This window comes from Colletotrichum godetiae (assembly GCF_030913485.1).
Source record: "Colletotrichum godetiae strain CBS 193.32 chromosome Unknown BDP55scaffold_3, whole genome shotgun sequence".
Lineage (NCBI taxonomy): Eukaryota > Fungi > Ascomycota > Sordariomycetes > Glomerellales > Glomerellaceae > Colletotrichum > Colletotrichum godetiae.
In genome coordinates this window covers 941,764-969,708 of record NW_026851251.1, presented here as the reverse complement: position 1 = coordinate 969,708, position 27,945 = coordinate 941,764, and the positions used below count along the sequence as shown (strand labels likewise).

The 27,945-nt window shown below is 52.9% G+C and overlaps 5 protein-coding genes across 5 annotated transcripts; 2 read left to right on the top strand and 3 right to left on the bottom strand.

Annotated features, from left to right (window-relative positions):
• Positions 1 to 344: 344 nt before the first annotated feature.
• On the top strand, positions 345 to 1,729 carry BDP55DRAFT_748052 (heterokaryon incompatibility protein-domain-containing protein; the record flags this gene model as incomplete). The annotated part of the gene is made up of 4 exons (XM_060580584.1): positions 345 to 360; positions 446 to 547; positions 717 to 1,170; positions 1,196 to 1,729. 4 exons carry the CDS (start codon positions 345 to 347, stop codon positions 1,602 to 1,604), a joined length of 981 nt encoding a protein of 326 aa, XP_060435671.1. The 3' UTR covers positions 1,605 to 1,729.
• Positions 1,730 to 3,732: 2,003 nt separating this feature from the next.
• Positions 3,733 to 4,532, bottom strand: BDP55DRAFT_626589 (uncharacterized protein; the record flags this gene model as incomplete). Its single annotated transcript, XM_060571652.1, has 2 exons — positions 3,733 to 4,188; positions 4,311 to 4,532. The coding sequence occupies 2 exons, from the start codon at positions 4,530 to 4,532 to the stop codon at positions 3,733 to 3,735; spliced, it is 678 nt and encodes a 225-aa protein (XP_060435670.1).
• Positions 4,533 to 6,361: 1,829 nt separating this feature from the next.
• BDP55DRAFT_626588 (domain found in Dishevelled) lies at positions 6,362 to 8,758 on the bottom strand (the record flags this gene model as incomplete). Its single annotated transcript, XM_060571651.1, has 3 exons — positions 6,362 to 6,487; positions 6,560 to 7,894; positions 8,018 to 8,758. 3 exons carry the CDS (start codon positions 8,756 to 8,758, stop codon positions 6,362 to 6,364), a joined length of 2,202 nt encoding a protein of 733 aa, XP_060435669.1.
• Positions 8,759 to 9,185: 427 nt separating this feature from the next.
• Positions 9,186 to 9,962, bottom strand: BDP55DRAFT_645308 (uncharacterized protein). Its single transcript, XM_060573633.1, has one exon. It carries the CDS (start codon positions 9,480 to 9,482, stop codon positions 9,231 to 9,233), a length of 252 nt encoding a protein of 83 aa, XP_060435668.1. The 5' UTR covers positions 9,483 to 9,962; the 3' UTR covers positions 9,186 to 9,230.
• A 13,254-nt stretch (positions 9,963 to 23,216) lies between these two features.
• Positions 23,217 to 24,126, top strand: BDP55DRAFT_211045 (uncharacterized protein). Its single transcript, XM_060565996.1, has one exon. The coding sequence runs from the start codon at positions 23,366 to 23,368 to the stop codon at positions 24,101 to 24,103; it is 738 nt and encodes a 245-aa protein (XP_060435667.1). The 5' UTR covers positions 23,217 to 23,365; the 3' UTR covers positions 24,104 to 24,126.
• Positions 24,127 to 27,945: the final 3,819 nt, after the last annotated feature.

Sequence of the window (27,945 nt, the reverse complement as noted above, 5' to 3'; positions counted from 1 at the left end):
CAAAACATCGTCAACTCCATCGTCCAACACTCTCCCACTCAAACGACACCGTTCTCTGCACCACGTGCAAAGACGCAGTGAAGGCCGATGATTTTCGTCAAAGACGTCGAAATCAGCATCATGAAACCCACGAGGACTTTGTAAAGGCGGTCGCAGAGGGGTGTTACTTCTGTAAACGCTTTGCGAGGCCCTCCGCAGACCCGGGCATTTCGACTTCCCTGAATGAGGACATCATTCTTCATCCAAGACCTGATCCAGTAAGACTTTTCTTCGCCGGTTCTGGACAGCATACATGACCTGCGTGGAGAGAAGGTGGTCTGAATGACCTAGTTTGTTTTAATCTCATGAAACGTGGTCCTGGTGAGTTACTGTCTCCCGATTGCAAGTTGATACGAGGACTTGCGACTCGTTAGCTTTGCTACTGAACTGACTGGTGGTTCTTCAGATGACGAGCCACCTGCGCGGTTGGGCCCTCGTATGGACTCGCAAGATACACTGGGGACAATGAGCAAGTGGCTCGACGACTGCGTCCAAAACCATCGCGAGTGTAGAGTCTTCTACAGACGTTCGACTTCGCTACCTCCAGGCTAATTGATGTTGGAGACCCCGGAAGCTACTTGTGGAAGATCATCACCACCGAGGAACACATAACTCCTCTTAATTATCGAGGCTATCTCACATTGAGTCACCGCTGGGGCTTTTCGCCATCCGTACAGCTCACATCGGACACGCTTCCTGCATTCCGAAACTACACAGCTATCGAAATCTCCCCAAGACTTTCCGCAATACCATTACTTTGGCACATCACTTGAATATTCGTCACATCTGGATCGACTCACTATGCATCCTTCAAGATAGCCCATTAGACTGGAAGAAAGAGTCTTTCAGAATGGACCACGTATACTCCAACTCTACCTGCAACATCATTGCAGCACAATCCGAAGAGTCTGACGGTGGTCTCTTCGCAATGAGAGACCCATCCGTTTTGGAAACATTTGTTGTTTGCTCAGAGAGGACGGATATCCCATCCGGCCAGTACACCGTCTGGGATCACATGTCCATCTTGAACGACTACAACAGAGCTCCGCTGTACAAGCGCGGCTGGTCTTTCAAGAGCGCCTACTCCCCAAGAGAAGTCTTCATTTCGGCAAAGACCAAGTCTTTGGAAATGTTCACGGCGCTTTGCCTGCGACAGCTTGCCCGACGGCATACCAGTGGTTCCAGATAGCGAAGTGGTCGAACACGGAAAAGCCGTGACCCGAATTCGCAGAATGCGCCTCCTAGTGGACTCATCGCCAGGTGATTCACCAGAGGATGACGATTTTTTCGCTGATATCTGGGAGCGCCTAGTTGAGGAGTACTCGGGCTGTAGCTTGACCTACGAAAAGGATAGACTCGCAGCCTTGAACGGAATGGCAGGCCTCTTTTCTGATGCCTCTTTGAGCAGATACATCTCCGGTATCTGGAACATACACGTCACCCGACAAACCTGCTGGAGCTTGAACCCTGCAGCGGAAAAGAAGCCCCGACCTAGTCATCCCGCGCCATTTTGGTCGTGGGCATCCGTGCAAGGCAAAAGTCTCATTCAAGGCCATCATGAATAGCGATGAGAGTATTGTACACCTCGCGCGTCAGTTTTACCACAGTTCCCACGACAGTACTCCCGCAGGACGCCGGAAACCACCTGGAGGCTACGTTGGCTTGAGCGGTAGCGTCTACACTCTCAAAGTGTCGGACATGTCCGACGACGGGGTTTCTCTGAGTCTTGATAGAAAGTCGGAGAGACTGTATTAAAATCCTTTTGTGTTTGACTTTTATCGGGATGATCTCATTCCAACGGAACTGGTCATCTTACCCCTGATGTGTACCAAGGAACCTCCCGTCAACGCAAAGGGCGTCGAGATTGCCGGTTTGATACTGCAATTGTTGAGCGACAAACATCATCGAGACGCCATAGACGATCCCCGTAATACCACGCGTCAATTTCTAGACGCCATCGAAGACTCGATTTTACGGAAACATCACAGGTACGAACGTGTGGGATTCTTCAACTTCAGGCCATGTGACGGGAAAGGACAGTACTTGCTCTATGGGTCACATATGACGCAGAAAATGGATGGCCGATATTTGATCGACAAGATTGATCAACGTATATTACTAGAGTAGACTCTCTTTCCCAATGATAGCGGGCTCTCAGCATCCATCCTTTGCAAGGGAACCATGTGTATAATTGTATCGGCCGAATCTCAGCCTTCTAGAGTAGAAATCTTTTCCTCGACTAGCAGCTAGGGACTTCTCGAGATCATGGTCTATTATCTGAACCATTCACTTCTTATCAAAGCCATCGATGGGTAGACTTGAACAGAGGCCTACTTGCTTGAGTCTGTCTGCCTCGTCCCGATTGCTCAGGATGAGTCGGCACCCACAGACAACTGAGTTGAATCACAATGGCGATTAAGGGGCTTTCTGATACTCCTAAGTCCGACCCACTCCCCCTTCCTTCCTCGACTGCCCGACCTTACATTCAATGACACTGGCCGACGAGTCCCTCGGGTAAGCAAGCATTCTTCACGTGGCTCCGACGATGACTTGTCAGATCTTCCAACTCTCGCAGCCTACGAACTTAGAGAGAGGGCGGCCTTCTTGAACCTATGGACGAAGACTCATGAGTAATTTCTAGGAAGAAGTATCATTAAAGGCTAGGTAGAGACCTTGGTCAAGGTATGACACACACACAACAAAAGTGATAATTCTATAAAGTCTAAAAAGAGGATAAGATATATAAAGGCGTATCAAGAAAAATACACCTATATTAGGATAATGATGATGATGGCGGTGATAAGGATGTGAGGGTTGATAATGATGCTGAAGTGGTTGATAATACCCCAATCGAAACTCCCCCTTTTCGATTGACCCCTTTCCTCCCTTCCATCCTTCCCCCCCTTGTGACAGAACCCAGCAAAAAGTAAACAAGATTCTAACAAAGGAGATCCTTCTTTCGTCCCCTTTTATTTCATCCACTGAAGCAGTCTCCATCCCGCCCAACCCCCAGTCTTTCACCCGGGTTCTAGCGGAATACTGCCATAAGAAATGCTGCTGTTTCCTCTCTCATCCGACGACCAACACCACCCCTTCTCATCCTCTCCCTTGATCTAAAATTCCCCAATGCAAGGTAAGAAAGTAGGTTTCCTCATCTCTGGGCGTAATCGGGCATAATACAATAACGGGGCGTGATAAACAATGATGATGAAAGACGCAAACAAGAACACACTAAAACCAATAATGATATGGTCAAAACTTTGGAACTACCAACATGCCCCAAAAAGCGTTTGATCGATGGTCGTGACCACCCATTCGAGAGCTGCAAAACGGTTTCCCCCCCCGAAAACCGTCCGCAAGGAAGAGATGACGATTGTAAGAAAGGGACAAGAAACCCGTCAACTCAAGTGAGTGAGAGAGCGAGAGAAAAGAACAGAGTACAAAGAGTGCAGAAGGCGCAGACGAAATCTGGCTTCACTTCACCCCCTTCCACTTCCGTCCAACTCTCCCCACAACACAAACACACAAGTCTCCAGATCCCTCCATCCCCTCTTTGGAAGTCTCTCCCCATTACCGAAACGGTTTCGGATAGAAATAGTGGCGCAAAACTCATAGAACGAGAGGAAAACAGAGCCATCGGAAATTTGCAAGGGCAAAAGCTATTGGGGGATGTGCCGACGTGCTTGTCCCGCTTTACAGAGCCAAAACGGCAACGAAACCAGCAACGAGAGCAACGCCAGCAGCAGCGACGTTCTTCTCGGCACCGGCGACGACAACGGTGGAAGGCTTGGCGCCGCCGCTGCCGCCTGCGCCGCCCGCGGCGGTGCTGGAGCCGGTCTGGCTGGGGGTGGCGGCACCGCCAGACGCACCACCGGCACCACCAGCACCGCCGGAACCACCGCCGGAACCACCACCAGCACCGCCAGAGGCAGCGGGAGGGCAGTCGGGGCTACCGGGGCAAACGAGGCCGGCACTGCCGGTCTGAGCGGGGGGCAGGATGGAGCCCGAGGCACCGGGAGGGCAGTAGGGGCTGCCGGGGCAGGTGATGAGGCCGGTCTGGGTGGGGACGGCGGGGGGCACGTCGCCGGTGCCGGTTTGAGCAGGAGGGTTGGGGACGACGTAGCCGGTTGGGTGTTGGCACTCGGAGCACTGGTTGGTGGTCTGGTATTTCGGGGGGTGTTTGTGTTAGTCTATGGTTCCCTAGCTAAAGAGTTGAGGGGGGCGGGAGACTGGGGAGAGAGAGGAAGGAGAGAAAAGAGAAAACAACTCACGTAGGTCTGGGTGCAGGGGCAGTCGGGGATGATGAAGGTGGTGGGCTGCTCAATGGTGTAGGTGCGGTTGTTGAAGCAGAGGGTGGTGGGCTGAGGGCAGTAGGTCGTGACGGCGTCCCAAACTTTGGTGATGGTGAAGGTGCCGTTGGTGTAGACGTGCTCGTAGGCCGAGGCCGTGCCGGCGACGAGGGCGAGGGAGACGAGGGCGGACTGGATCTGCATCTTGACTGTTGGTTGGTGTAAAGTGTGTGGGTGTTTGGTGAGTTGGTCTTGTTGTTTGATTGTTATCGAGGTATCGAGTTACTTGCAGAGCGAGAGAGTGTGTGAGGATTGTCCAGAGAGCAACAGAGCTGGTTAATGATTGTTTGAGTTTTTGGTTATTTTGGTTAAGGAGAGTGAGTTGCAATGTTTCGATTGTGATGTTTCAAGAGAGTGACTGAGGCCAATTAAAGCAATAAAACGAAAGGGGGGGAACCTCCGAACAAACGAAAGAGTTCTAGTCCTGTGGGATAATATGTGAGAAGTGTGTGTGTGTGTGTGTGAGATGGAAAAGAAGAAGAAGGGTGACACAAGAAACGGTTCAAGAGCCTCCTTCTTATGTCAATCTCATACCGATACAAACAACACACCAAACCACACACATACACACATACAGACATGAAGATATCCACCGGCACGGCACGCTCAGGGGTCGGCGATACCTAGAGAAGCTGACGAAAAGGCTTAGCCTGCAGACGAGGAAAGGGAGAGAAAATGCTAAGCCGGGAACCAACAAAAAAGGTCTCAGGAACACGACGACTCTCACTGACAGGAACAAAAGGAGACTTCCTCTGGAACACGGCAAGATTAGATGGCTGTGCCTTTTTGGTCGTTCAAGACCAATGAGAGGCTCCGGACTCGCGGCCGGGAATGCTGGTGGAGTCGTCCCGGGCCCGTGTTTGTTGTGGTCCGTCGACTTGCCAAGAATGTTTCCACCGGGCGCCGGTAATGTGGCGCATTCCAACCGTTCAGGTCCAGATGGGAAGAAGTCGGCAAAGACGGAAACTAGGGCAGGTAGATAGATGGGATGAAATGGACAAACACGTGGAAGAAGGGACTAGGAGTAAACACACCTTCCTGTCTAGACTGTGCACTTCCTCTCATCCTATTTTGAGCACTGCGAATTTCATCATTGAAGCATTCCTACTACCCGGGGGGGCGGGGACATGAGCATGGCAAGGATTCGTGGTACCACTTTCATTTGCTTTCCTTTCATTCGGAGGCGAGTTGGAAGGTCGAGCGTTGTGCGCCCCCACTCGGTTCGCGGAGCTCTGAGATATGTACAGTTGGGTCAGAATTGTTCCTCGACCGCTCGTCTCCCTTTTTGTCCTTCCCCCTTATCCCATAGCAAGTTACTCGCTTCGTGATGTCCACACGACATCCACTTCCGGCATGCCAACTGGCAGCGGAATCGCCCTCGTCCTCCACTCTGTGACGAACAAAATCGTTCATCCGTCGCCGTAAGCTCGTCTCGGGGGTCGTGGTTGAGACTGCGCTCTTTCATGCCGTCCTTCTATGATCGTCCGCCCCACCCAGCCAGTTATGATTGAAACAAAATGAGAAATTAGAAGAGAAAAAAAAACAAAAAAACGAGAGAATCAAAAAAGCCGAGTCCGCATGTGATGATGACAACGTGGTCATGTACAGACGGATTCAGTTTCGCCGACTCATGGGGTCTCCCTCTAAGAATAGTTCCATCCCCAACGCCTTCATTTCCAAAATAATCCAGATGGCGGCCAAGATCAGCCCTGGTCGGGGGCCCCTCTGTTGTGAAAACTGAAAGATCTTGCCCACCGCCCGTTAATGAATCAAAGACCATCCACCACGTATGCACAAGATTATGGTTCGAGGAAGTGCCGAGAATTGCCAAACGGCCTGCGTGTACCAGCATCGTTGAAGTCGATCCTAGGAACGCGATCGGTCTTGTTGTGACGAGATTGTGCAAAAAAAAAAATATGCTGTCTCGTATTGAGTTTGGGGGGAAGAGTTGCGTAATATCAAAAAAAATTTGTTCATTTGCGGTTCGATCGGCTCGTGCTTCGCTCCAAGCCGCGGCCGCCGCCAGTGACTGAGTCGAAATCGTAGTTCTTCAGGGTGTGCTCATACTTGGGGCTTCTCAGGAATTTGGGAACGGAGTCCTGGAAAGTCAAGTCAGGTTAGCATGAAAGATTTCGACATTCCACAATTATCGGTGGGAACAATAAACATACGCTTGCCATCAGTTTAAAAACTGCGTTCTGAGCATCCTCGAACAAGGACATGACTTCCTGCAGCGTGTCGATCATGGCTACATCTTGTCCGACAGCCTTGGTCATTCGGGTCGCCAAGTTGTTGCGAAGCTGATGATCAATGTTCAACTCGCAGGGAGAGCCGGGGGCGAGGAATGCGTTATAAATCCCGTACGCCTGGGCCATGATCTCCTTGATGCCGTCCATTGAGCTCGCGTTGGGGTTCTTCTGCGCGACACGAATCGCCTGTCGGCAGCTCCGAACAAAGTCGTCGACGTCCAGGTAAAAGGAAAGATTCTCTTCGCAATGTGTTTCGCGCAGGTTTTCTCTGAACAGCAGGCGAAGGGCTGCGTCGTTGAGGATCTTGTCCAAGCGTTGGGTGTTGGAGTCTCGCGCGATAGCGTTGCGAGAGGGTGTGACGACCTCGCTTTCTGACGTTCTTCCCCGCGAACCGAGACCGTTGATCAGATCCTTGCCCTTTGCCGTCAATTGGTAAATGGCATGCTTAGTGGGCTGGAACAGGTTGTTGCTGGGATATTGTGCCATATGAGCACGGTCTTGTACCACAGGCTCCATCAAGTCGTACTCCACGAACAGGGACGCGATGTCGTACGTCTCCCGCCTGTCGACGGTTGTGCAGCAGTCCATCAACCAATCAGTGGCGGCCTTGCCAGTAAAAGTATCTTTGTACGTCTTGCCGTTCACCTTACGCTCGCTAGCCATCTTCACACCAGTCAAGCCATCCTTGTAGTCGCTAAGTGAGTCTGAATCGGCTGAGCTGACGCTCGACTTGACGTTGGGGCCGTGTGTTCCAATGAATCTCCTGAAAATGACCTCAATCGTGCCGCGATCCGTGATGAGCTTGTCCGTCTGGCCGTCCCGCTCGAGAATGACCAGTTGCGACAGGGTCGCGCCGACCAAGTCAGATATCGACTTTTGTTGGATACCATTGCGTGAGCAGAAGCGATCCAACACGGTCACGCCCTTGGGCGTCAATTGCCACACGGAACCCTTCATGTTGTACACCTGCTGGTACTTTCCGTCGGCCGACTCGATAAATCTCGCTTCGAGGAACTTTTGGCAGATGGAGCGTGCCATGTCCTTAGCCATGGAGAAGGTCGTCGTTGTGGTCGTCGTGACTATCCTAGAGGGGTCTTTGGGGTCGGGCATACGGTTGGATTGGGAAAACTTGAGGGATCCCAGGTTGTTGATCGCATCTTCGGACAAGAACGTGTTTTCCACACGTGTTAAGCGTACTCGGTGTGCGGACAAAGGCAAAAGGCTGACAATCAGTGTTGAGTAGAGATCCTTGAAGTCCTGTCATTGTTCCACGTTAGCCATCTCTGAATCGCGGGGTTCGATCGAAGCGACTGGGAATGCGACCGTCACTGGATGCGCGATTCTCGCCGAGTAGATCAGAATTGAGACAAATCAACTGACCTTTGTGAATGGCCGGTCGTCATCCGTCATACGGAGAAGCCGCGAGGAGGTTTGGTGCATTTTGCTTTCAATACTCGGCAATCGAATGGGAAGGGGCCTGGTCGGATCGGTCTCGCTATATGGCTGAGAGGGGATATCCTGTACCAGCGACACCTGGCTTGGATACTTGCCCTCTATGTTGTTCAGGGTGCTGCTGGAAGAGGACGAGTAATTGGAGGGGCTCGTATATCGTGGGTATTTGTCTTGAGAGCCCAGATTGGCAGAGTAGTCGGAGACAGAGTCGGGGGTCAAAGAGGCGCGGCCCAATACGGAACTGGAGGCGCGCTGGCGGACAGACTGGTCCGAGGAGAAGGTAGCGAGTGCAGATTGGGTCTTGTCAAAGGCGGCAGCAGCAAAGCCGAAAATACCACCAGACCGCTGAAGTTTGTAGAGAGAACTGGTAGAAGGCGAGTGGTGATGAGAGCGATAATTCGGACGGTTCACCGAGGGGGCCTGTTGTTGTTGGTGGTGTTGTTGAGCGTGGTAGGGATCGGTCGATGATGATGTAGTGGTGGTGGCAGTGGTAGTTGCAGTAGAAGGAGGAGGAGTGCTGGAAGTGGTAGTGGTGGTGGTAGTAGCGGTGGATCGTGGATTAGCACTGGTAGGGTTGGGGTTGGCTTTGTGTGTGAGAGGTTGAGAGCTGGCCTCGTTTGACAATGGCTCGTGGTTCGGAGGTCGGGATGTCTTGGAGACAGCGGCCATCTAATGGGAAGAAGAGGGTTAGAAGAGGCGCGGACGGCAAGACGGGTGTTCAAATAAAAGGCACGGCGCAGAAAATGGAGAGGAAAAAAAAAAAAGAAGAGAAAGCGGGTGGTTTGGTGAGGCAGGGCGTGAAGGAGGAGAGGAGAGGAGGTGTGTGGTAGTGGTCATGGTGGAGGAGAAGGAGAATAAGGGACAAGGGCTGCGAATGGAGCGAGAGGGAAAAAAAAGGTACTTGGCCGAGACGAGGTACAGTACGGAGTACACAGGCCTCAAGGGGCTGATGTACATGTAGACGGCGGAACCCTGTAAGTAAAAGATACAAGGGGGGCAGGCTAGTGGGAGTGGGAAGAGCGTGGGAGTGAGACTTCTGACTGACAAGGGGAGTTGGGGGGGAGTGCAAGTGCAAGTGGGAGGAGGGAAAGGTACGGGAGTACTTGGGAACTTTGCTTGACCTGACGCTTCCACGCTACCGCTACAGCGAGCTGAGAGCGGGCGGTAGGCGGGCAGAACTAAGGCAATGGGAGTCAGGGCCAGCAAGAGAGCAGAGCCCAGTACTCCCGTAAGTTGATTGAACCACCACCTCTGGCACAACTGAGTGGATGGAGACGGGAGTAGGGATAGTGTAATCAGAGCAGAGGGGAAAGGGAAGAGAAAGGGAGATGGATGGGATGCCGCTGATGAGCGAGAACCAAAAACGAGATAATGGGGTTCGACAGGCAGTCATTCCAGGTAAGGTAGATAGGTACACTCCAGGACGAGAGAGCGAACGAGACGAGATGATGTCGGACGTCGCGAACAAGGCTCTCTCTCTTCTCTCTTTCCACGCCACACTTTGTCTTTGCTCACCTGCTGCTAGGTAGGGGGGACCACGGGAAACAGGCTGATTTACAAAAATAAAGGGGGGGTGTTTTCCTCCCAAGGACCACAGGAGAAGAGGTAATTCGCACTAGGTATAGGGTAGGTTGTAATGTACTCGGATGGCAATGGTTCAAAAAGATTGGATAGAGAAAGGGAATGGGAAAAAAAGAACTGGACGCTGGCATACGAGCAAGCCGAGACTTGGAAGGACGAGACGATGACTGGGAAGAACGTGGATGGGGAGATTTGAGAAATGCGGGCTACGGATATGACCGTCGTGCCTGTGCGCCGGGCAGGGTAATAGGTAAGGTAAGGTACTGACTTGACTTGAAGCTGAGATACGATGATCCAACAGTTCAATGTTTCTTTTTTTTTTTTTTTGCCAAAAGTCCAGGCGTGACGTGATAGTCAAAGCTATTCGTCTCTGGGATGGCACCGGCGGCCTGGGCTTGGAAGGATTCTGTCTGCAGATTTCCTCACACCGCGCTTGGTGACATGTGTGTTATGTGTGCCAGTGTGGTGGAACGGACGGGCGGCGCGGGCGGGCGCGGACGACGGATGACTGGCGACGGTGATGTGCGAAAGGGCGACGGCGGCGATGAACAACCGAGGCGAGCAGGAGCAGGCGACGGCTCTTCAGAACGAAGGCCGACGAAATGGTGAACGATGCGGATGATGCGCTGCGTACGGAGTATGTGTGTGTGCGCGTGTGTGAGATGAGACGGGAATAAGAGGTTGTAACAGATTGCAGTAAGCCCGCCCAGCCTAGCATCCAATCCTAAGCACCTTTCACAGTACCGTACCGCAGAGAGGAGCACGAGGGATTGGGATTGGTGTATGGATAGTGACAAGTTAAGCGTGGTGGCTGACGCCGGGATGGAGTAGATGGGAAACGAGGGCGTTGGTCTGGCGGATGCCCTTCTCCTTTTTTTCCCAGGTTCGAGGTTTTACGGAGTGGCCAAGGTCAAGGTATAGTAGGTAAGGCAAGGTATGGTAAGGCCAGCCAATGTATCCGTAGTATAGGTAGTCGGTATCCGTAGTTCCAGGTCCAAGGTGTGAGGTCTGAGGTGTGGACGGTAAGGTCAGGCCCGGGGTGGAAAGGGGACTGTATCCGTGGTGTAGGAAAGGAGACGACGCGGGAAGAGCGAGACTTGAGACCGAGGCTCAGCAACGTGAGACTTGACGGTTCCCCCCTTCTCTTTGGTTTTAGGGGTTTGCGCTTGGCTGGCGTGCGCCGTGGTGTGTGAATGGGGGGAAATTTTCAGAAAGAAAAGCGATGCGCCTTTGGAATAGCGAGGTATGGAAATGTGCTGGTGGTAAGAGGCTAGAGCAGGATCGGAATAGGGTCCTGTTTGATATTTTGCGAACTATGCCGCCCCCGTACGATATAGTAGCATTGGTAGTTCGATTAGACTGAAAATTGGCTTGCGGGTTGGGTGAACTAATTTTCCCCCCTCTCTCTCATTCCTGGGTTTCTCTCTCGTGGTTCTGCATGAGAAGAGGTACCCCCTTCTCGTAGGATTCGGGAAAGGTAAACCGAAAAAGAAGAAAAATAAAAATCAAAACGGGAAAAATGAAAATAAAACCGGGGTGTGGACTCGTGGAGGCAATTTTGGCGTTTGACTGATGGATCGATGGATTGATCTAGAGTCCCAAGGTACGGGAGACTAGCAGGGCTAGCTGGATGGAGATTTGGGTCGAGAGTTGAGTTTCCCCCCCTTGATCGGAACTTGTCCAGCACGAGGGTCCCACGACAGGCGAAGAAGAGTGGACGAAACGTGAAGAATCTACGAGACTAAGAAACCCCAGGACAAAAAGTCAACCAGGCCGGCGCGGGTTCCAAACATGGACCAGGGGCAAGGGAAAAGGGAAGCCAGCGAGACCGATCTTTTTAGGGGCGAACGAGAGCAGCTGACGGGTGAGAGAAGTAGGGAATGATGTGCAGGACGGAATAGGAATAAGAACAGGAACGGGACCAGGAGGAGCAGGAGGTAAAGTAAAGCAGAGTATCCGTAGAGTTCGGGGGGGGGGGGGATCCATCCAACGTGTTTTATTCTTATGTTGCCTACGCTCTTTCACACTTGTCGTACTCATAGTCTCGTTCTCTGATACCATCTACCTTGAGGTGTCCTTACTCCGTACTGTGAAGGGTGGGCCTGGAATGGACTGTCTGTCTGCATTTCTCATTCGGTAGCATGCAAGGCAGGCATTCGTCCACGCACCAGAAGACGGGAGCTATGCCGTGTGGCCAGCCATGCCGCAACCCCTTCATGGATGAATAGAGCTGCTTGCCACGAGGCAGATTAATAATGGTGGTGCCGCTGCATGTCCCTCCGTGGCCGTCGCTGACCGGCCGCCGTCCACCGTCCGCTATCCACTGTCTGTAAGGTACCTTTTTGTTTTTAACCCGATGATGAGCCCATTACATGCATCCGTGGCTTCGTGGTGTGAGATTGTTTATGTAAGTCGTTTCCGAAGTTCTAGAACCGGTGCCTATCTGATTTCCCTTGCCTTCTCCTTTGCCCATTCGGAAAAAAAGGCTTTCCCTAACGGTTGACGATGTGGGCCTATGGAATGTCGTGATTGTATCCGTATTGTACTTTTATATCCGTACTAAGGGCTCTGTATCCGTATCGCACCGTTCAGACCTCAGATTGGATAGAGGAGGAAACTGCCACCTGCCGTTAGTCCAGGTCTTGGTTGAGAGAAATCCACCACCAAACAAGTCCCCGCTGGACGGCGGCCCATTGCAGTGGGAAAAAAAAAAAAAAAAAAAAGGTGTCGTGTGTGGACCCTCTGGCCTGGATCCCCAATGGAAGGTCCCCATTCCAGCGCACTCCCCCCTCTTGAGAGCACACATGGCCGTTCAGAAGTAGGTTGTAGGTGATGGAACCCCCCTCCACTCCGTTGCTCCTTCTTCACCCCTCACCATCCGGGACGGAGTGACGGAGGCCAGCGGGGAGTGAGAGACAACTCTCTCATATGAGAGCTCCTCTCATCCTCTCATCTCGAAAGACATACCTCTTTCACTCACATTCATCCACTCACTCACTCACACTCACACTCACACTCACACTCACACTCACAGCCATCAATACCCTACCCAATCAACGTCGCATTCCAAACTGAACCGCCGCACATGCGAGCAATGAAGCATCCATCCATCCATCCATCCATCCAAATAGGCCACACTTCAAAAGTTGTATACCTTACCCTTGCTCAACACCACACCCCCAATTTTCCTCAACTCAACGCCCAGGGGGGGGGGGGGGGGGGGGGCTCCTCACTCTGGCTGCCATGTGCCCTGCCTGCGCCTTCGCCATGAGGCACGGCGCCTCCCACTCCATCACTCCTCACTCAATCACACCTCACCCTACCCAAAGGTGTGCCGCTGGCTGGCTACCTTACCCCAGCACGCCTTACGCAGCATGTCGTAGGGATATCATATCTCGCCGCGCGCCGCACCTTCGCCTTATTGCAGAACTCCCGGCTGTGCGCCGCCGCACGCCGTATTGCCTCCGTTCCCCTCCCCTCCCCTTACCCTTACCCTTACCTTTAACCCTTTATCCCCGAGCGGTTTCCCTGGTTCGATGCCGTAGGTATTCATCGGGACCATTCCCTCTTTCCCTAGAATAGGCTCCTTGTCACCCTGGCTAAAAGCCTGGCTGCATATGTGTGTGTGACCGAGGCCACTCATCCTTACCTCATCTTTTTGAATGAGAGAAGAAAAAAAGAAAAAAAAAAGCTCCCTTGTGATATCAATGGAGTTGAGATATGCGGTGTGCTGAGATTCGCGGCCATCGGGGGAAGTCAAGGGGGGAAGGCTGTCCGGGCCCCATGGCATGGCTATGTCCCATATTGGGGGTGGTGGGCAAGGGGAGAAGAGGGGGGGGCCGTATTCAAGGTGTGGAAAAAAGGTGAGAGGGTCATGAATGGACGACGGCGGTAGGGATTATCATGTGCTCCCACCCCCTCCCTCCTCCCCTCCTCCTTGTGGTGGGTAGGGAACAGGGAGCCATGCAGGTCTTCCTCAACCCATCGCGCCTAGCTCCATCAAAAGCCGTTGCCTACAGTGTGAACCGGGAGAGGAATGGTGCAAAGACACGATTTTGAACAGCCGCGAGCTCTATTTATTTTTCTATTGCCGTCCGGCAAGTCTGGCTGTGCTGTGTGGTTGGTTTCTATTTCTTGTTCAACAACCGATCGTTGCTCTAGGGCCGGGAACTATGAAGAAGAATTTCAAGAGAGAAAGAGACAACAAGTCGCCGGCCCGCGGTGTATACTACCGGAAATGGTTTAACTTGGTAATATGGACATGATCCCCGAAAAGATACGACAACCTCGCGAGACCTTGGACCCTAGCGAAAGCTTTTGCGTTTGACAGAAAGATGCCATGTGGTCAATGTGATACGGACATTCCGCTGGTCTTGTCGGGCCAAGTGGATCACGAGCTCCCGAAGCCGTTCGAAAATAAAAAGCTGCGGCCGTGTGGTGGTGCACCGACATCACATCAGCAATTATCAATCGTTGCTAGCAAAGAACCAGAACCCATCTGCCTGGTTCGGCGCCGTCGTTTCTCCCTTGACATTATCCACTTCGCTTTCCCGAAGGCTCGCTTGTTTCTGGTGACAGTTAGTGGCTCGTGTTGATATTGACTTGCCTCCTTTTTGTTTTTGTCTTTTCTATGATACGAATATAGATGCACAGAGTCATGAACCTTCGGGATCCGACAATTTTGCTCTCTCTCTTCTTTATCAATCTTTCTGCCCACTGACATGTTGTCATGTAAGTCTGAGTTCGTTCCCCCCCCCCCCCCCCCCGTCTTCCGATATCGACTTCCGATATTCGATTCGGAAGACGGACGCATGGCCGAGATATCAAAAGGGTACGCAATGACCCGTCCGTCAAACTCTCTCTCTCCGTTCAAGGAACGACGTTGCCCCCTTCCTAACCTTTTTGGTTATTTTTTCTTTTTTTTTTCCCCTTCCGCCCGTTTGTACCAATCCTACTCCAGCAAGAACCAGGAACAGAGAACCTACCTACCTAGTTTCGTAGGCCACGGCTGGGTGCCGTTTGATCGGATGCGACGGGCAGAACATCTGCCATGTCATTACATCCGGCCGCGCCTAAGTGCGCTGAGGTTGCCATGCATACATACCTCCCCTCGCTCCCTCATGCGCCCACCCCAACCCCCAAAGGCAAGACAACAACAAAAAAGGCAGACATACCTCGCAGGTACGGCGTTACAGAGCGTTTCGCAACCTATCGAGCCCTACCAATCGAACTCTACGGATACTCCCTCTCTCCCAATGACTGGATAGTCTTGGCATAGCATAGTCTGATAAGGAAAAAGTCGATCATGTGCTGGACCACCGTTGCGGCAACGACATGCCCCTAGGATGGTTCGCAAAGCAGCGAAATATGGCTGTTGTAAGGAGCCTCTCCCGCTCCCTGACTTTTGCACTATATTGCAGGCTATAGTATGCAGCATCCATCTCGCCATCTGGCCCCCATTGACTGCATCAAGACAATGTGTGAATGAGCTATCACCTGCAGGCCATGCGCCTATGAGTCCTTTCACGGGAGGCAGGAAGGGGCGCAACTATGATACGATTTACATACTACGTACGACCTTGCGATGTCGGGGCTTTCATACTCACAGGCACACTTCTTCTATCGGTGCCTGCCGCCGCCGCTCCTTGCAATGGACGTCCGTCTTATGTTGTGTGCCTTACTCTGATGTCAGAGGACCTTGGACAGGGCCTAGGCCCCCGGGTAAGTCACCATCTACCTTTGGGAATACTCGGGAAACGGGCGTCTTAGATGCCGATGAACTGGATGGATGGACGGATAGGGGACTGGGGTGAGGAAGGGGAGCGATCGAAGCACGCACGCATACACGCATGGCACAAGGCACCTGCAGGGAACCAACGGGGAAGAGATAGAGAGAAGGTTGAGAGAGGCCAAGTAGGTAGGCTCCTTTGGAAGACATGGCCAAGAGGGTACGTGAGGTGCAGCGGACATGCTAGGGGGGGGGCCAGGCAGCCAAGCGTGCGGGTTCTTCGCCGTCTGATATCTGGTTCTGAACTCAGATTACTCCCGCCATGTCGGCCCCAGGAGGAGAATGCCTAACAAGTGACGACTGTTGAGCTCTGTGAGGATTGGCGTGGCAACACGAGCGGCCGGTAGGTCATACTACACTATACTAGCCCGCCCTGAACTATCCATCGCAAGAGGAACATGCAACGTGGGGTTGTTTGGTTGTGAAGATGAGCGGGGCGTGGGATAGTGTAGGTGTAGAGAGAGGCGTTGTCAAAACACGTGCATCAATACCGGTACTATGATCTGTAAGGCTTGGATTGAGAAGGGGGACTACCTTAGTCAGGCGGGCTTGGAAATCGGGACATGAGCGTGTATTTCGAAGAACCGAGAGAATCCACAGCTTCGATTATATCGGCCTTGCAGATACAACACGGTCGTCTAGCTGGCACAGTGAGGATACCCGATTGCGGGTAGACGAACACGTCCAGACTCCATCAGACGGGATCCAGAAATTGGGAAACTCGTGCGGCGGGTAGTCCCACCAGTGGATGAGGCTGGGGGGAGAGGAGGGCCGAGAGGAGGGCCTCGAGTAGAGGTTGAAAAGGCGGTGATGATGATAATTTGATGCGAATACGCTGTGCAGCGCCCGCCCGCCCACTTAGGCACCTGAGATCGCACGCTGCTCAGCAAGGGCGAGCGAACGAGAGGTCTTTTTTGGCTGACGACGCCGTCGGGTTACCGTAAAGGGTCGCGGTTGATAGTCCATACTGCTACCAGTTGTGGTGGTTAATTGGATGCTTGAGGACGGACCAAAGTGGATATTGAGTGGGGATGAGTTGAGAGATCCTGAGGGAGACAAGAGAGCGGAAGAAGGTACTTCTGAGGAAGCGGGGGCTTCGCACTCTTAACACTGTGTACACACACTTTCGGCACAAAAAAAAAAGGAATTGACAAGAGGCGTGCAGAAACAAGACCGGGTGGCTCCCATCTCATGGCTCCCATGTGTTGCCGGATGATCCAGGCAGGTACCCAGATCTATCGACCAATGACGGTAGAAAGACTGGAGAAGAGGTGGAGACGACAAGGGTACGAGGCAAGATGCCTTTCGAGTTCGGATATAAGGTGGCGAGGCGGTGGAAGGCAGGCAGTAACGAGTACTTACTACTCCTTACTTCATGCCCATCCATGAGCGCAGGGAGGTGCAGAAAGGAAAGAAGAAGGACCAAAAAAATAAAAAGAGACAAGCTTAATGCAGCCTGGTATGCCTGGCAGGCAGGAGGAACTGCCCGTCCGCCGGCCGCCGTTGTCTCTCTCTCTCCGTTTCTTTCCTTATTTCCGTTGCCCGCGTGCGGTGTACGGCGTGCAGCGTACGGCGTGCCTGAACAGTCCATTACCTAAGCAAGAGAGAGGGAAAAAACTGTGATCAAAGCCTGGAACATAACCGTACGGTCCGTACCTCATCCCACCGGCACATGTGGTCTGCGCCCACCAGACGCCTGACGTTCCTAATGTCAGATGTACCTCAAACTTCCCCCGGTTCCGTAATCCTTCACGCGATAGTGGTGTAGTGAGTGAAAGTGTATTTGCTGGGTCTGCACCGTTCTTTCCCACTCCTTTGAAGCAATGCGATGGTTGACATTACCTCAGGTTCCCTGTCTACGGCGTGTTCTGAAGTTCCGAGGTACTGTACGGAGTAGGGTACTGGGGAACCACCTGCATTGCGCCGTCATGCCAAAGAAAAAGAAAAGAAAAAAAGAGATAGAGAGAGAGACGGGTATCCATACGAAGGTACAGCAGGGCCGGCCTCCGCCAATGAGACATGGGTTATGGGGCCGCACCTGGAAGTCTCACCACCAGGCCGAACAGATCGGCGCGTGGCCTCAGGGATCCTTCCCACCAAGCCAAGCTGTTTTGGGCCTGCACCTTCCCTGCAGCCACGCAGTGGATCCAGATGGGCCCGCGTCTTTCTTTGGCGGCGTCACGTTGCTGCCACGCAGAGCCACCACACCCCTGGTCCTTCCTTCCTGGGGGCTGGCCCTGCCGCCCCTCCCCTCATTTCCCCTTTAATCCTTTTCGGCTGCCATCTTTCGCACCTATCCACATATCTACCTTACCTATCCAATGTACTCCGTACTCCGTTCTCCGCTCTCCGTTCTCCGTACCAAACGCTGCTACGCTGCCTTTTTTGAATTTTCGACACAACCACGTTCTCGACACTCCAGGGTCGGGATGCTCGTCGCTCATTGATCGTCACCATGCAGGACATCCAAACCCAAATTCGCCCACGCCACCTCCAATCCTCCTCCCGTGGCCCCTAACAATACCACAGTAATTACCTTACTACGCAGCGTGGCATCCTACGGTACCCGTAACTAACCTTTCTCTCTCACCCACCTGCCACGCCTACGAAGTATTGACATTCTGCCCAAGCACATCGTCACAGCATCCTACCTTGCCTTAGTCTACGAATACTTCTTTGGCTTCCGCACCCGTCCCCTCACTTCACCTCAACGGGCTGGTGCGGGAAGCCCAATACGCACCCAACGTCATCCAATGTTTGTCTGCACTTGCATGGTCAACCAAGACTGACAGAGACTGGCGGAGTCAGAGCATCTACACCACAGAGTACCTACTCTGTAGGATGAATACCGGTACTCGTATCTAGTCTAGGACCCTCGGTCTCTTGACTTCACCTCCAATTCACCCCACTGGACGAGAAAGTCGGCGTTCTCTCCGTCGGCGATTCAGGACACCTGAAACAACTCGACGGCAATCGAAAGAGTCACTGCCACAGTATTGACGACGAACCACGACAAACGCAAAATAGCAGAAAACACAAATCAATCGGCAGTGTTCTTCGGCAATCCATCTCGGATGTTGCACTGCAGTTTCTTCACCACTCGTCACGGTCGCGCAACGCATTCAATCGCGCACAGGCACTCTGCTATTGGCAAAGGGGACAACAGCCTTCTGAGTGGTATCCCGTTGGCAAACCCAACCTCACGGTACCCTATCTTGACACCATAGAAAAGCTGACCGAGCTCGCCTCCAGCCCAACGGCCCGTATCGACGATGTGCACTGGATACCTTCCTTGCCCCGCTGCTACGCTTTAACAGTCTCACACATGTTCGGATACGTTGAGCTGACTGATGGGTGTGTGCTCAGATATCCGTAGACGCGCCCTGGATGGAAATACACGTAAACTTCGGAGTCACCGTAATGATGGAGGAGCTGCTGGATGGACCCTCCGTGGCTCGTTATTTCCGACAGAGTTGCTTTGGTGCCTTGGTCCCTGGACGCCGATCTTTACCCCCTTGGCAGTCGGAGCCTTGCGTCCCCCAAAAACGCCCACTCGGACGCCGTTTGCCAACCAGGCCTACCTTTCCAGTTGACTAACAAAGGATGGATGGGGCGCTAGGCGACAAGCAGCCTCTTCAGATTCATCTACCTACAGCTTAGCGCCTTGCTACAGAAGTCATCTTTGACTCCACGTTCTCGGCCAATCAGCGTCGATAGGCAATATAGGATACTAATGTGTCTACGGAGTATCAATCCACGGTTCACACCGCAAGCTTTGGCCTCTCCCGGCTTACGGATACACGGGGTAACATCAACGAAAGGCGCTCCAGACTGTTCGAATTTTGGCGGTGACAGTCTACAACCGGCTGCATCATCTAGCTGCTCTCTTTTCAGGCTACGAACTACAGCCCTGCTGCAATAATCAGACACGTTTCATCATGACCACTTATGCCAACTAAAGCCCACACAAACGCAGACCCTGCCGGACCTATAAATTGGCTCGGCTGCTTGTCGACCGGCCCGCTACCTATCAATACATCCCGTAGCAACAAGCCACGCGGTGACAGCACAGAGACAACGGATGCTACGGATGGATGCGCTCCATGACTGGTCCGGCCTGTCGTTTCTGTGATACCGGGGTAGGTGGGGCCTAAGGATACTCGCAGTCTTGCACCGCCGCCTGACGCCCACATCTAAGTTCCGCACAAGTATGGAGTAACGTCCAGGCTTCTAGAAGCCTTCGTGGAAACACGAGCTAAAACCCCCAGGCCATACAGGGGTTAGTACGGAGGTGCGTCTCAATAGTCCTTGCAGTCGCTGCCAAGCCCCAGACCCACAATTACTGCCCATCTGAACCAATAAGAGCCTAGGGATTGATCTTGACCCACTTTACTTACTTTCCCCCCAGCACTGCCCATAGCAACGATTTTACCCCATACACCGCCATTACGATACTACCACTAATCCTACGATAATATCAAAACCGCCAAATCGCTACTTACTACGCTGCTCTTTTTTCCTCAGTATGGATCCTGAGATGCCGACAAAGAAGAAGCTAGATCCAGGCGTCAGGGCAGTGATTCTTGCTCTACGAAGTCGACTTGTTGGGTGGACTGCTGAACAGGTCTCTCAGGCTCTAGAAATTCCAGTTCGAACTGTTTACGACGTTCTTGCCCGCGCAAAAAAGAACGGATTCGACCCAACTGCTCCTACCTTCTCGATTGAGCCCGCCCATTACGAAGATGCCCCCCGAAGTGGCCGTCCAACCAAACAGACGAAAGAGGTCAACGATGCCGTCATCCGCAAGGTCTGCCGCGACCGGTATGGGCGTGAAAAGAACTGTACTGATATTGCTGGGGACCTATTAAGGGACGAGGGCGTTGACGTATCTGCAATGACTGTTTGGCGAATCCTTCGTCGCTATGGCTTCCACAAGACCAAACCAACCCGCAAGCCAGGCTTAACGAAAAGGATGCGGCAAGAGCGACTTAAGTGGTGCCTCGACCACCAATACTGGACCCTCGACGATTGGAAGCGGGTTGTATGGTCAGACGAGACCGCGGTTGCCCTCAACCACCGCCGCGGTAGCTATAAGCTCTGGCGTCGCCCAGACGAGGCCTACTCTAGGCAGTGCATACGAGAGAGGTGGAAGGGTTATTCCGAATTCATGTTTTGGGGGTCTTTCTCATACGATTCGAAAGGGCCGTGCCACTGTTGGATTCCCGAGACTGCTGCTGAGAGGAAGGCTGCCGACGCAGTGATTACCGAGCTTAACGCAGAGCTCGAGCCCGTTCGACGTCAACAGTGGGAGCTCGAGAGTGGTATGGAGCGAATGGGCTTACGGAACCAACCGGGCCGTAAGCCCCAATTCAATTGGAATGCGAAGTCGGGCAAGTTAATACGGAACGGCAAGGGCGGAATTGACTGGTACAGATACCGCAAAGAGATCCTATTACCCAAATTATTCCCTTATATCAAAGGATTACCTGGTAATCCAATCGTACAAGAGGACAAGGCACCCGCTCACGACCATCACTTCACCCACTATACGTACAGCCTTTTCGAGATTACGAAGCTTCTCTGGCCGGGTAATTCGCCCGACCTCAATCCCATTGAACCTTGCTGGCCGTGGATGAAGAGATGGACCACCAGGAAGGGGGCGCCTTCGTCACGGGCCGAAGCAGTACGTCGCTGGCAAGAGTGCTGGAAAGCATTACCGCAAGAGGAGATCCAGAAATGGATAGAAAGGGTACCTCACCACATCCAACAGATAATTGCCCTAGAGGGCGGCAATGAATACAAAGAGGGTCGTCGGGCTGGATTATACCGTCAAACGACCACTAATTGACCTCAATTGACGACTTTTTACCGCTGAATTGACGATAATTACAGTGGGTGGAAGTGGCCGAATTCTGCCGCTTGTACACACCCTAGCCAGCCCCTTGTCGACTCCCCTGTCTATGGCAGGGGTTGGTCTTGGCAGCAACTGCAAGGACTATTGAGACGCACCTCCGTAACTGCTGTTTGATTCAAGCTGAATGGGTCTCACCTCTCAAAGTCCCATAACGGAGTTGAGGACAACCGGGCAACCTTGCTGTGGAATATCATAATGATGACGAAAAAGGAAAATGGGCCCTGCTTACGATTAGCCAGTTTGAACATCGACGACGCCTTATCCCATTCAGTCTTTTTTGGAAGCCAGGACTTCTAACCTTCGCTTCAGCCAACCTTGCTATATCTCGGTTTCAAACGTCTGACGTTTCGCTCGTTGACCTCCCGCGTCTGTCCCTGATGTGGAAGCGTACCAAGTTTTGGTAGCGATTGGCTAGCCAAACTTTCTGCACTGCTGCAGTGCCAGCACGAACCTTACATTCTATTCGCACCCAAGTCGGATTTCAGATCAAACGAAAGCCCGCGGAACCCCGGCGCAACGGACCAAGTCTATTATGCTCGCAGCACACCATCAGAAGTCGAAGATGCAAAAGGCATCTAAACATGCAAGGCATGGTGGATGCTAGACCACTGACCGATCTTGGCTTGTCACTTCCTTCGTGGCGCATTTTCACGAGCAATGGATTCATGTTGAATGCACACATCCATCTATCTAATCGATCCTATGGTAGGCGGTACTACGGGTACGGCTTTGTGTTTCACCCACGACGAATAACGCCGCGGTGGTGCTAGATGAGCCTCGCTGCCAAGAGCTACATAGCTGTAGCAATTCAGTCACCAGACGCTGGTAGGGCGCATTCAGCAATTATGCAGCAAAGATAGGTTCGCGAATTGAAAGCTGCTAGCACGCGTCAGAATTCGTTGGGATGCTCCCTGTCAATGGAGCTACCCATGATAGGTCACTACACCAATCTTCAGGCAATATCGCAGTGCGAGGTACGGATACCTCTGCTAATTTCGCTCTCCTAGGCTCTGTGGGTCGCGCCACAGTGCACCAAGCTCAATACGGAGCAGAGAATAATTCGATGCTTACGAGAGTGCGGCTTGCGGACCGATGTTCCTGACACAGTGCCAGCACAATTGCTCAGTCATCAACACGCCTGAATATTCGTCACGATTCGCCAATCCGACTACCGCTCTGCATTGGAGTCTTGTCTTTCGGCTGTGAAGCATTTGCGCACTGAAAACTGACGAGGACGCAAGCACAGGGGCAGGTTTCTGGTGACGAAATGTGGCCTCAACGAGTCCGTACTATTAAGCCATAAGTTTGCATCGACCCAATAGCCAGAGTGATGACATGTGGAGAAACTTGGCGGCGCCATGTGGCGCTCACTCAACACGTGTCGAATCTCGTGGCTGATCAGCTGAAAGCCGTTTCAGAGGCATCTGAGACGGGCTGGCGATTGGAGGCTGGAAGGAAAAAGCAACCAAAAATCGACAGATCAAAGACATGGCTCATCGTTCGCGGGGCCGACAGGGGTTGCGACGAAGCTATCGACTTGACACCGTGTGGCCTGGCCCGGGGCTGATGCTCGTAAACAGATGCATACGGCTTGTCCTGCAGCGCGAAATGGCTCAACGGCCTAGCTTCAGGGCTAGTGACCTGGGGCATCGATCGTCCCATCACCGAATCAATCATTAAGTGTTCCTCAGTCATAGCCACTGGCGACTATTCCCAGCGAACGGCAAGTTTTCTTTACCTTTGATTGGTCTACCAACTACCAGAACGGCATCTTGGACGTTCGACGTTGATCTTCCATGGGCTGTTGGAGAACCCCACAATGCGTCAATTTCCACAGACTTGAGGGAAAACGTTACTGCTACACTGCGCGCGTGGGTGGCAGCTGCAGTTGCTGGTCCAGGAAAATCTCCCGCGACTGGCAGGGAGAAGGCCGCATAAATCACTCTGGATCAAACAACCCCCACCTCCTCCTTTGCATCACGCGCATATCCGTATGGATTCTAATGCTAGGAGGCGAGGAGCGCTCAAGATGGAGTCGCAAGATCATACGATGGGTGCCCAGCGGTTGGAGATGCCCTGCCTCTCATCAGTTTGCTCACCCCCCTCCCCCTTTATTTCCACGTGGATATCTCGTGAGGGGGTTCTGCAATTTCTTCTCCCGTTTCTGCTGTCAATCCGGATGCGGGGTGGCTTCCGTCATTCTGCAGCCACACGTGTGCTGGGAAGGCTTATCTCGAACGGTTGGTTTCTTCTTGCCGTTGTTTGTTCGTTGGGGGTTAACCCTGATGTCCACGACGCTACGGAGACAGACACCTTCATTATCGAGCAGGCGCGTGACTTGGTGCGGATTGAAAGAAGCCAGGCCGGCATCTCGGTTCGTGGCTCAGGGGAGGAAAAGTTTACTGCCACTTTCGACATAGCTAGTCTCGATAGCGCCAATACCCAGGTCATCTATACGGATATCTGCAAGAGTCATGATGCGGTAAACTTCGCGCGCAAGCCCTTGCACACTCACGAGTCAAAGAGCTTTCCGGTGCCGTTCACCCATCGGGCGTCAAACCAGTTCGTCTTATCGACCACAAACCCTGTTCACCACACAAACCTATGGATAAGCGCGCGATCCCGCTTCGACGAAGCGAGACAGCCTACCATCGACGTGCAGATGTCAAAATGTCCAGGTGCCCCAAGCATCCTAGTCTTCAGTTCTCGGCTGAATACCATGCACGATTGAGCGCCTCAATTTACATTCAACTGTCACACGCTCTTCTTCTAGCGGCTAATGAGAGCTCGCGGCGATGCGTATGGGTGCAGTGTAAAGGCACGAACCGTACGATGCGTTTCTTAGCCCGCCCAACGGTAGCAAACACTGTGGAAAGCTTCGGGCAGAACACAAAATCCAGAAATGATACCAGATTCGGGCTGGCTCAGTCTCAGTGGTGGAGATTGCCACGTGGCTAGGCAAGCCACACGGAAATTCGAACACGATGTTTCCAGGGCCCTGGTCGTAAGGAGGATTTGGGGTTGGGCTGGGGGGCTTGCCGGGCACACCTGGGGTTAGGCTGGTACGCTGGCACATGGTAGGCCGGGCTGGGGAAAAAGCAGAGAGCTGACGCCGCTTATTATGAGGTAGAGAGACGTTGAGCTACAAGGGGCTGCCAGCAGCTGACATTTCGCAACGACTTGTCTTCCCCTCGAGTCAACAATTGTCACCGACACCTCATCCGGTTGGCCAACGAGTACCTATCATCCGTCATATGCGGATACAATACCAGCTTGACAGGTACGGCCCCCAACGACCGACCGACCGGTTGGGCCTGGAGCCATTGGATTCTCTGGAGGAGAACTGTTCAACCTCATCGGGAGCCATCGCCAATCTTGCGCCGTGCGGCCGGCCACCGGCTACCGGCTCGGCCGATCAAGCGTGAAACCAGGGAAGCCGCGCAAGAAGACAAGACAGGGTGCGGCAACGGCAAATCGGAGGCGGCTTGCTTTCCTCGTACTTGGTGATGCATGCCCACGGATGCTGCTAGATTGCAGACCCGATGGGAAATCGCGGGACCAATCTCTCCAATGCCACATGGCAAGGGACCGGGAGCTCCCTGGCCATCTTTGTCACGCCTGAGATCGGTAGTTCAAGCGACCGTTTCTTTCCCTTGGCTTTGAGGAACAAGCCACACAATCTCATGTCACACAACTCCCGCGCGCGTTCGTCTTCGTCTTTTCCGGCATTGCGCAGACGATAGCGGTGTCTAAACCCCTTGTAACCTTGGGATCGGAAGGGGGCAAACAAGTTTGGAGGATGCAGTTTGCAACGGTGCCGCCCTCTCCGGCCGGGCAGAGATGGCTAGCCTAGTCTCTTGCCATGCGGGATTCGGAAAACAGAGGCGCCCATGGAATGCAGCGACGACGACGGGCCTCAAGACACCAACTTGACGGCATGGTGCCCTATTGGCCGTGATTTACGTACGCGATACACATGTGCCAATGAGACACGCAGTAGGAGGGTTTTGGATAGCTCGAGCATTTTGCGGCTCGATAGCCAATGATGCCATCAAACAAACGCATCGCATAATAACTCTGTCTTGGGATGCCACAAGTTGGGACTTTGCTTTTTTGTCCCTGTCACGTCGGGGACACTCCCCGGGCCAGCAAGAGATAGAGAAAGACATGAAAAGGTAAATATGTTTCTCCTCAGCTTTGCAGAAGGTCGGGACGATGGTAGTTGCCCTTTACCACCGAATGGGGAGAATGTATCGTGGCCTAGGGTTTGTCAAAGTCCATCATCGCTTTGCAGCCTTTCCTTGGGTAAGGCCGCAAGGGGTCAGTCAATCATGGATTTGAAGGTTCGAAACCCATTTTCCCTTTCGACCCTGGATCAGTCAACACCGCCTTTTTCATCCCGTCCCTCCCCGTCCCCGCTCCCGGCTCTTGACACCGGATCTAGAGGCGATTACACACCCCCATGGCCCATGTCAATATCCAATAGGCAGCACCCCGTTCAGTCACTGGGTTGGGTTTGAAGTACCGAACACTCTCTCACCGCATCATTGCCGCCTATGTAGTGTACACCAGACGAAAGCAAGGGAGAGTACGAATAGGGCAGCGGCTTTCTCGGTGGACTTCTGGGCGATCGGCACCCCTCCGTCGTACGACACGACCGCGGATATTTGGGCTCACCCTCCTCACAGCCTCCCTCTGAGGCTGGGTAGGCATGGGGGAGTGTAGCATGCCATGGCCTCTGATAATGGAACTCCCGTACATGGTACGGATACATCAGTACCGATATGCGGCTTTGAGTATGCGTCGCGTCGCCGGCAGAGGGAGAGACGTGGGGTTTGTCTACCTTGAACTGCCCGACCTCATTTCCCAGTCTTGTTTGAACTTGGTTGCCGGGATCCATGTATTCTCGTCCCTCCAGGCTCCAAGGCTCCGTTCGGGAACTATGTAGAAGGGGTTTCGTTTCATTGAAGAAAGCTCACAAATTGGGGGTGACGGTGAGGGAAAGGCTGGAAGGGGCTTTTCATCAAACGCTCATGATCTCATCCGAGAACCCGCATTTACGTGGCTCCCGAGCCCCCCGTCAGGTCCCCGTCAACTTTTCAAGGGCCCGTCAATTTGACGGAAGGGGGGTTCTATCCAAGTTCTAGAATGCCAATAGAAGGTTGAGCTTAATCCCATGGCAACAAGGGGGGTGCAGAAGAAATCTCTATTCTCCAAGGGTTACTGCCACCGCCAGGGTTTTGTCTCTTTTAATTAGGGAAACCAAAAGTTGCGCGCGCAATGGCTGACAGCTACCGAGCCATGGCTAACGGCAACTGGAGCCACCCTCCAAACCCTCAACTACCGGGACATTTTCAACTACAGGTCTTGTCCAATCTCTGGTAGATTGCAGCCTCTCATCAATGTTCGGTCTCGCGGACGCTGGTTTTGTCGCTGGATTGTTACAACGGGGTGTATATAGCTCAGCCCGGCAGACAGCACGAAATGTCTTCGCCAGGAAATGATTCCGCCGGCTGGGTCGTCCCGTCCGCCTCAGATTTCTTTCCCTTCAAAGCCTCGTCTGATTCGGAAAGACTCAAGTTAGGATGGATGGACTTTGTCTTTTTCAGCCTGCCCAGCGGCAACTGGTGATGTTTGACCGAGTTTGGGTAGCAAGAGTGTTATGCAACGGAAGCTGAGCCTCGCGGCAAGTACCATAAAACAAACGGTTTGCCGGTGGGCTGGACTGGGCTAGGCTTTCCTTTGCTTTGCTCTGCTTTGTTTCGATACAGAATCCCCCGGTGTGTGCGTGTGCGTGCCGTTCTTGTCTTACATTTCCGAACATTCTTTGGCAGGTTTTTGTGTTGTGACACACCCAATGCTGTACTATGATGTACGCTCCCTAGACCGGTTCCGGTCAGCCTCTCTCCCCTCCTCTCTTCCTCCAGCAGCGTTTTACCAAATTACGTATATAGTCTAGCTGCCAGTATGCAGTATCACACTTCCAAACAGGATGTGGCAACTACCCGGGATCACCAGAGAGAATGTGTGTTGGTTTTCCCGGTAATGAGGGAGGAGCCTCAATATTGATGTTGGGTAGCGTGGGCGCCGCGGTTCCTGTCGTCCTACCTCTTTTTCACGTGGCTGGAAGACACTTCGTCTCTCACTTCCGTATGACCGGCGATATTGGGCGTCACCACTTGTTGCCTTTTCCTGTTGACTAAAATGGACGGAAAGATGCCATCTTACGCTTCTCCTCTGCTCTGCTCCCCCATCTCGGTGTGAGGAATACCTACCTACCTACCTACCTACCACAACAGACACACAAATAGATTTCTTCCCACGTCGTGGCTTGAAGGCATGTGGTGCCCGAGTCTCACAATGACATGAACGAATTTAGTCTGTGGCGAACTATTCTCCACGGCGCGCTGCTTGACAGGTTACTGGAGGAAAGCCATGCCGTGCCATGCCATGCCCAGAGACTGGCAAAGACAGGTTCCGCTCTTCTGGGTGCGAGCTAACCGTGTAGTAGCATCCACGCATCTTGGGACAAACCCTCCCCCCATTTTTTTCCCCTTGTCCGTCTTTCGAATA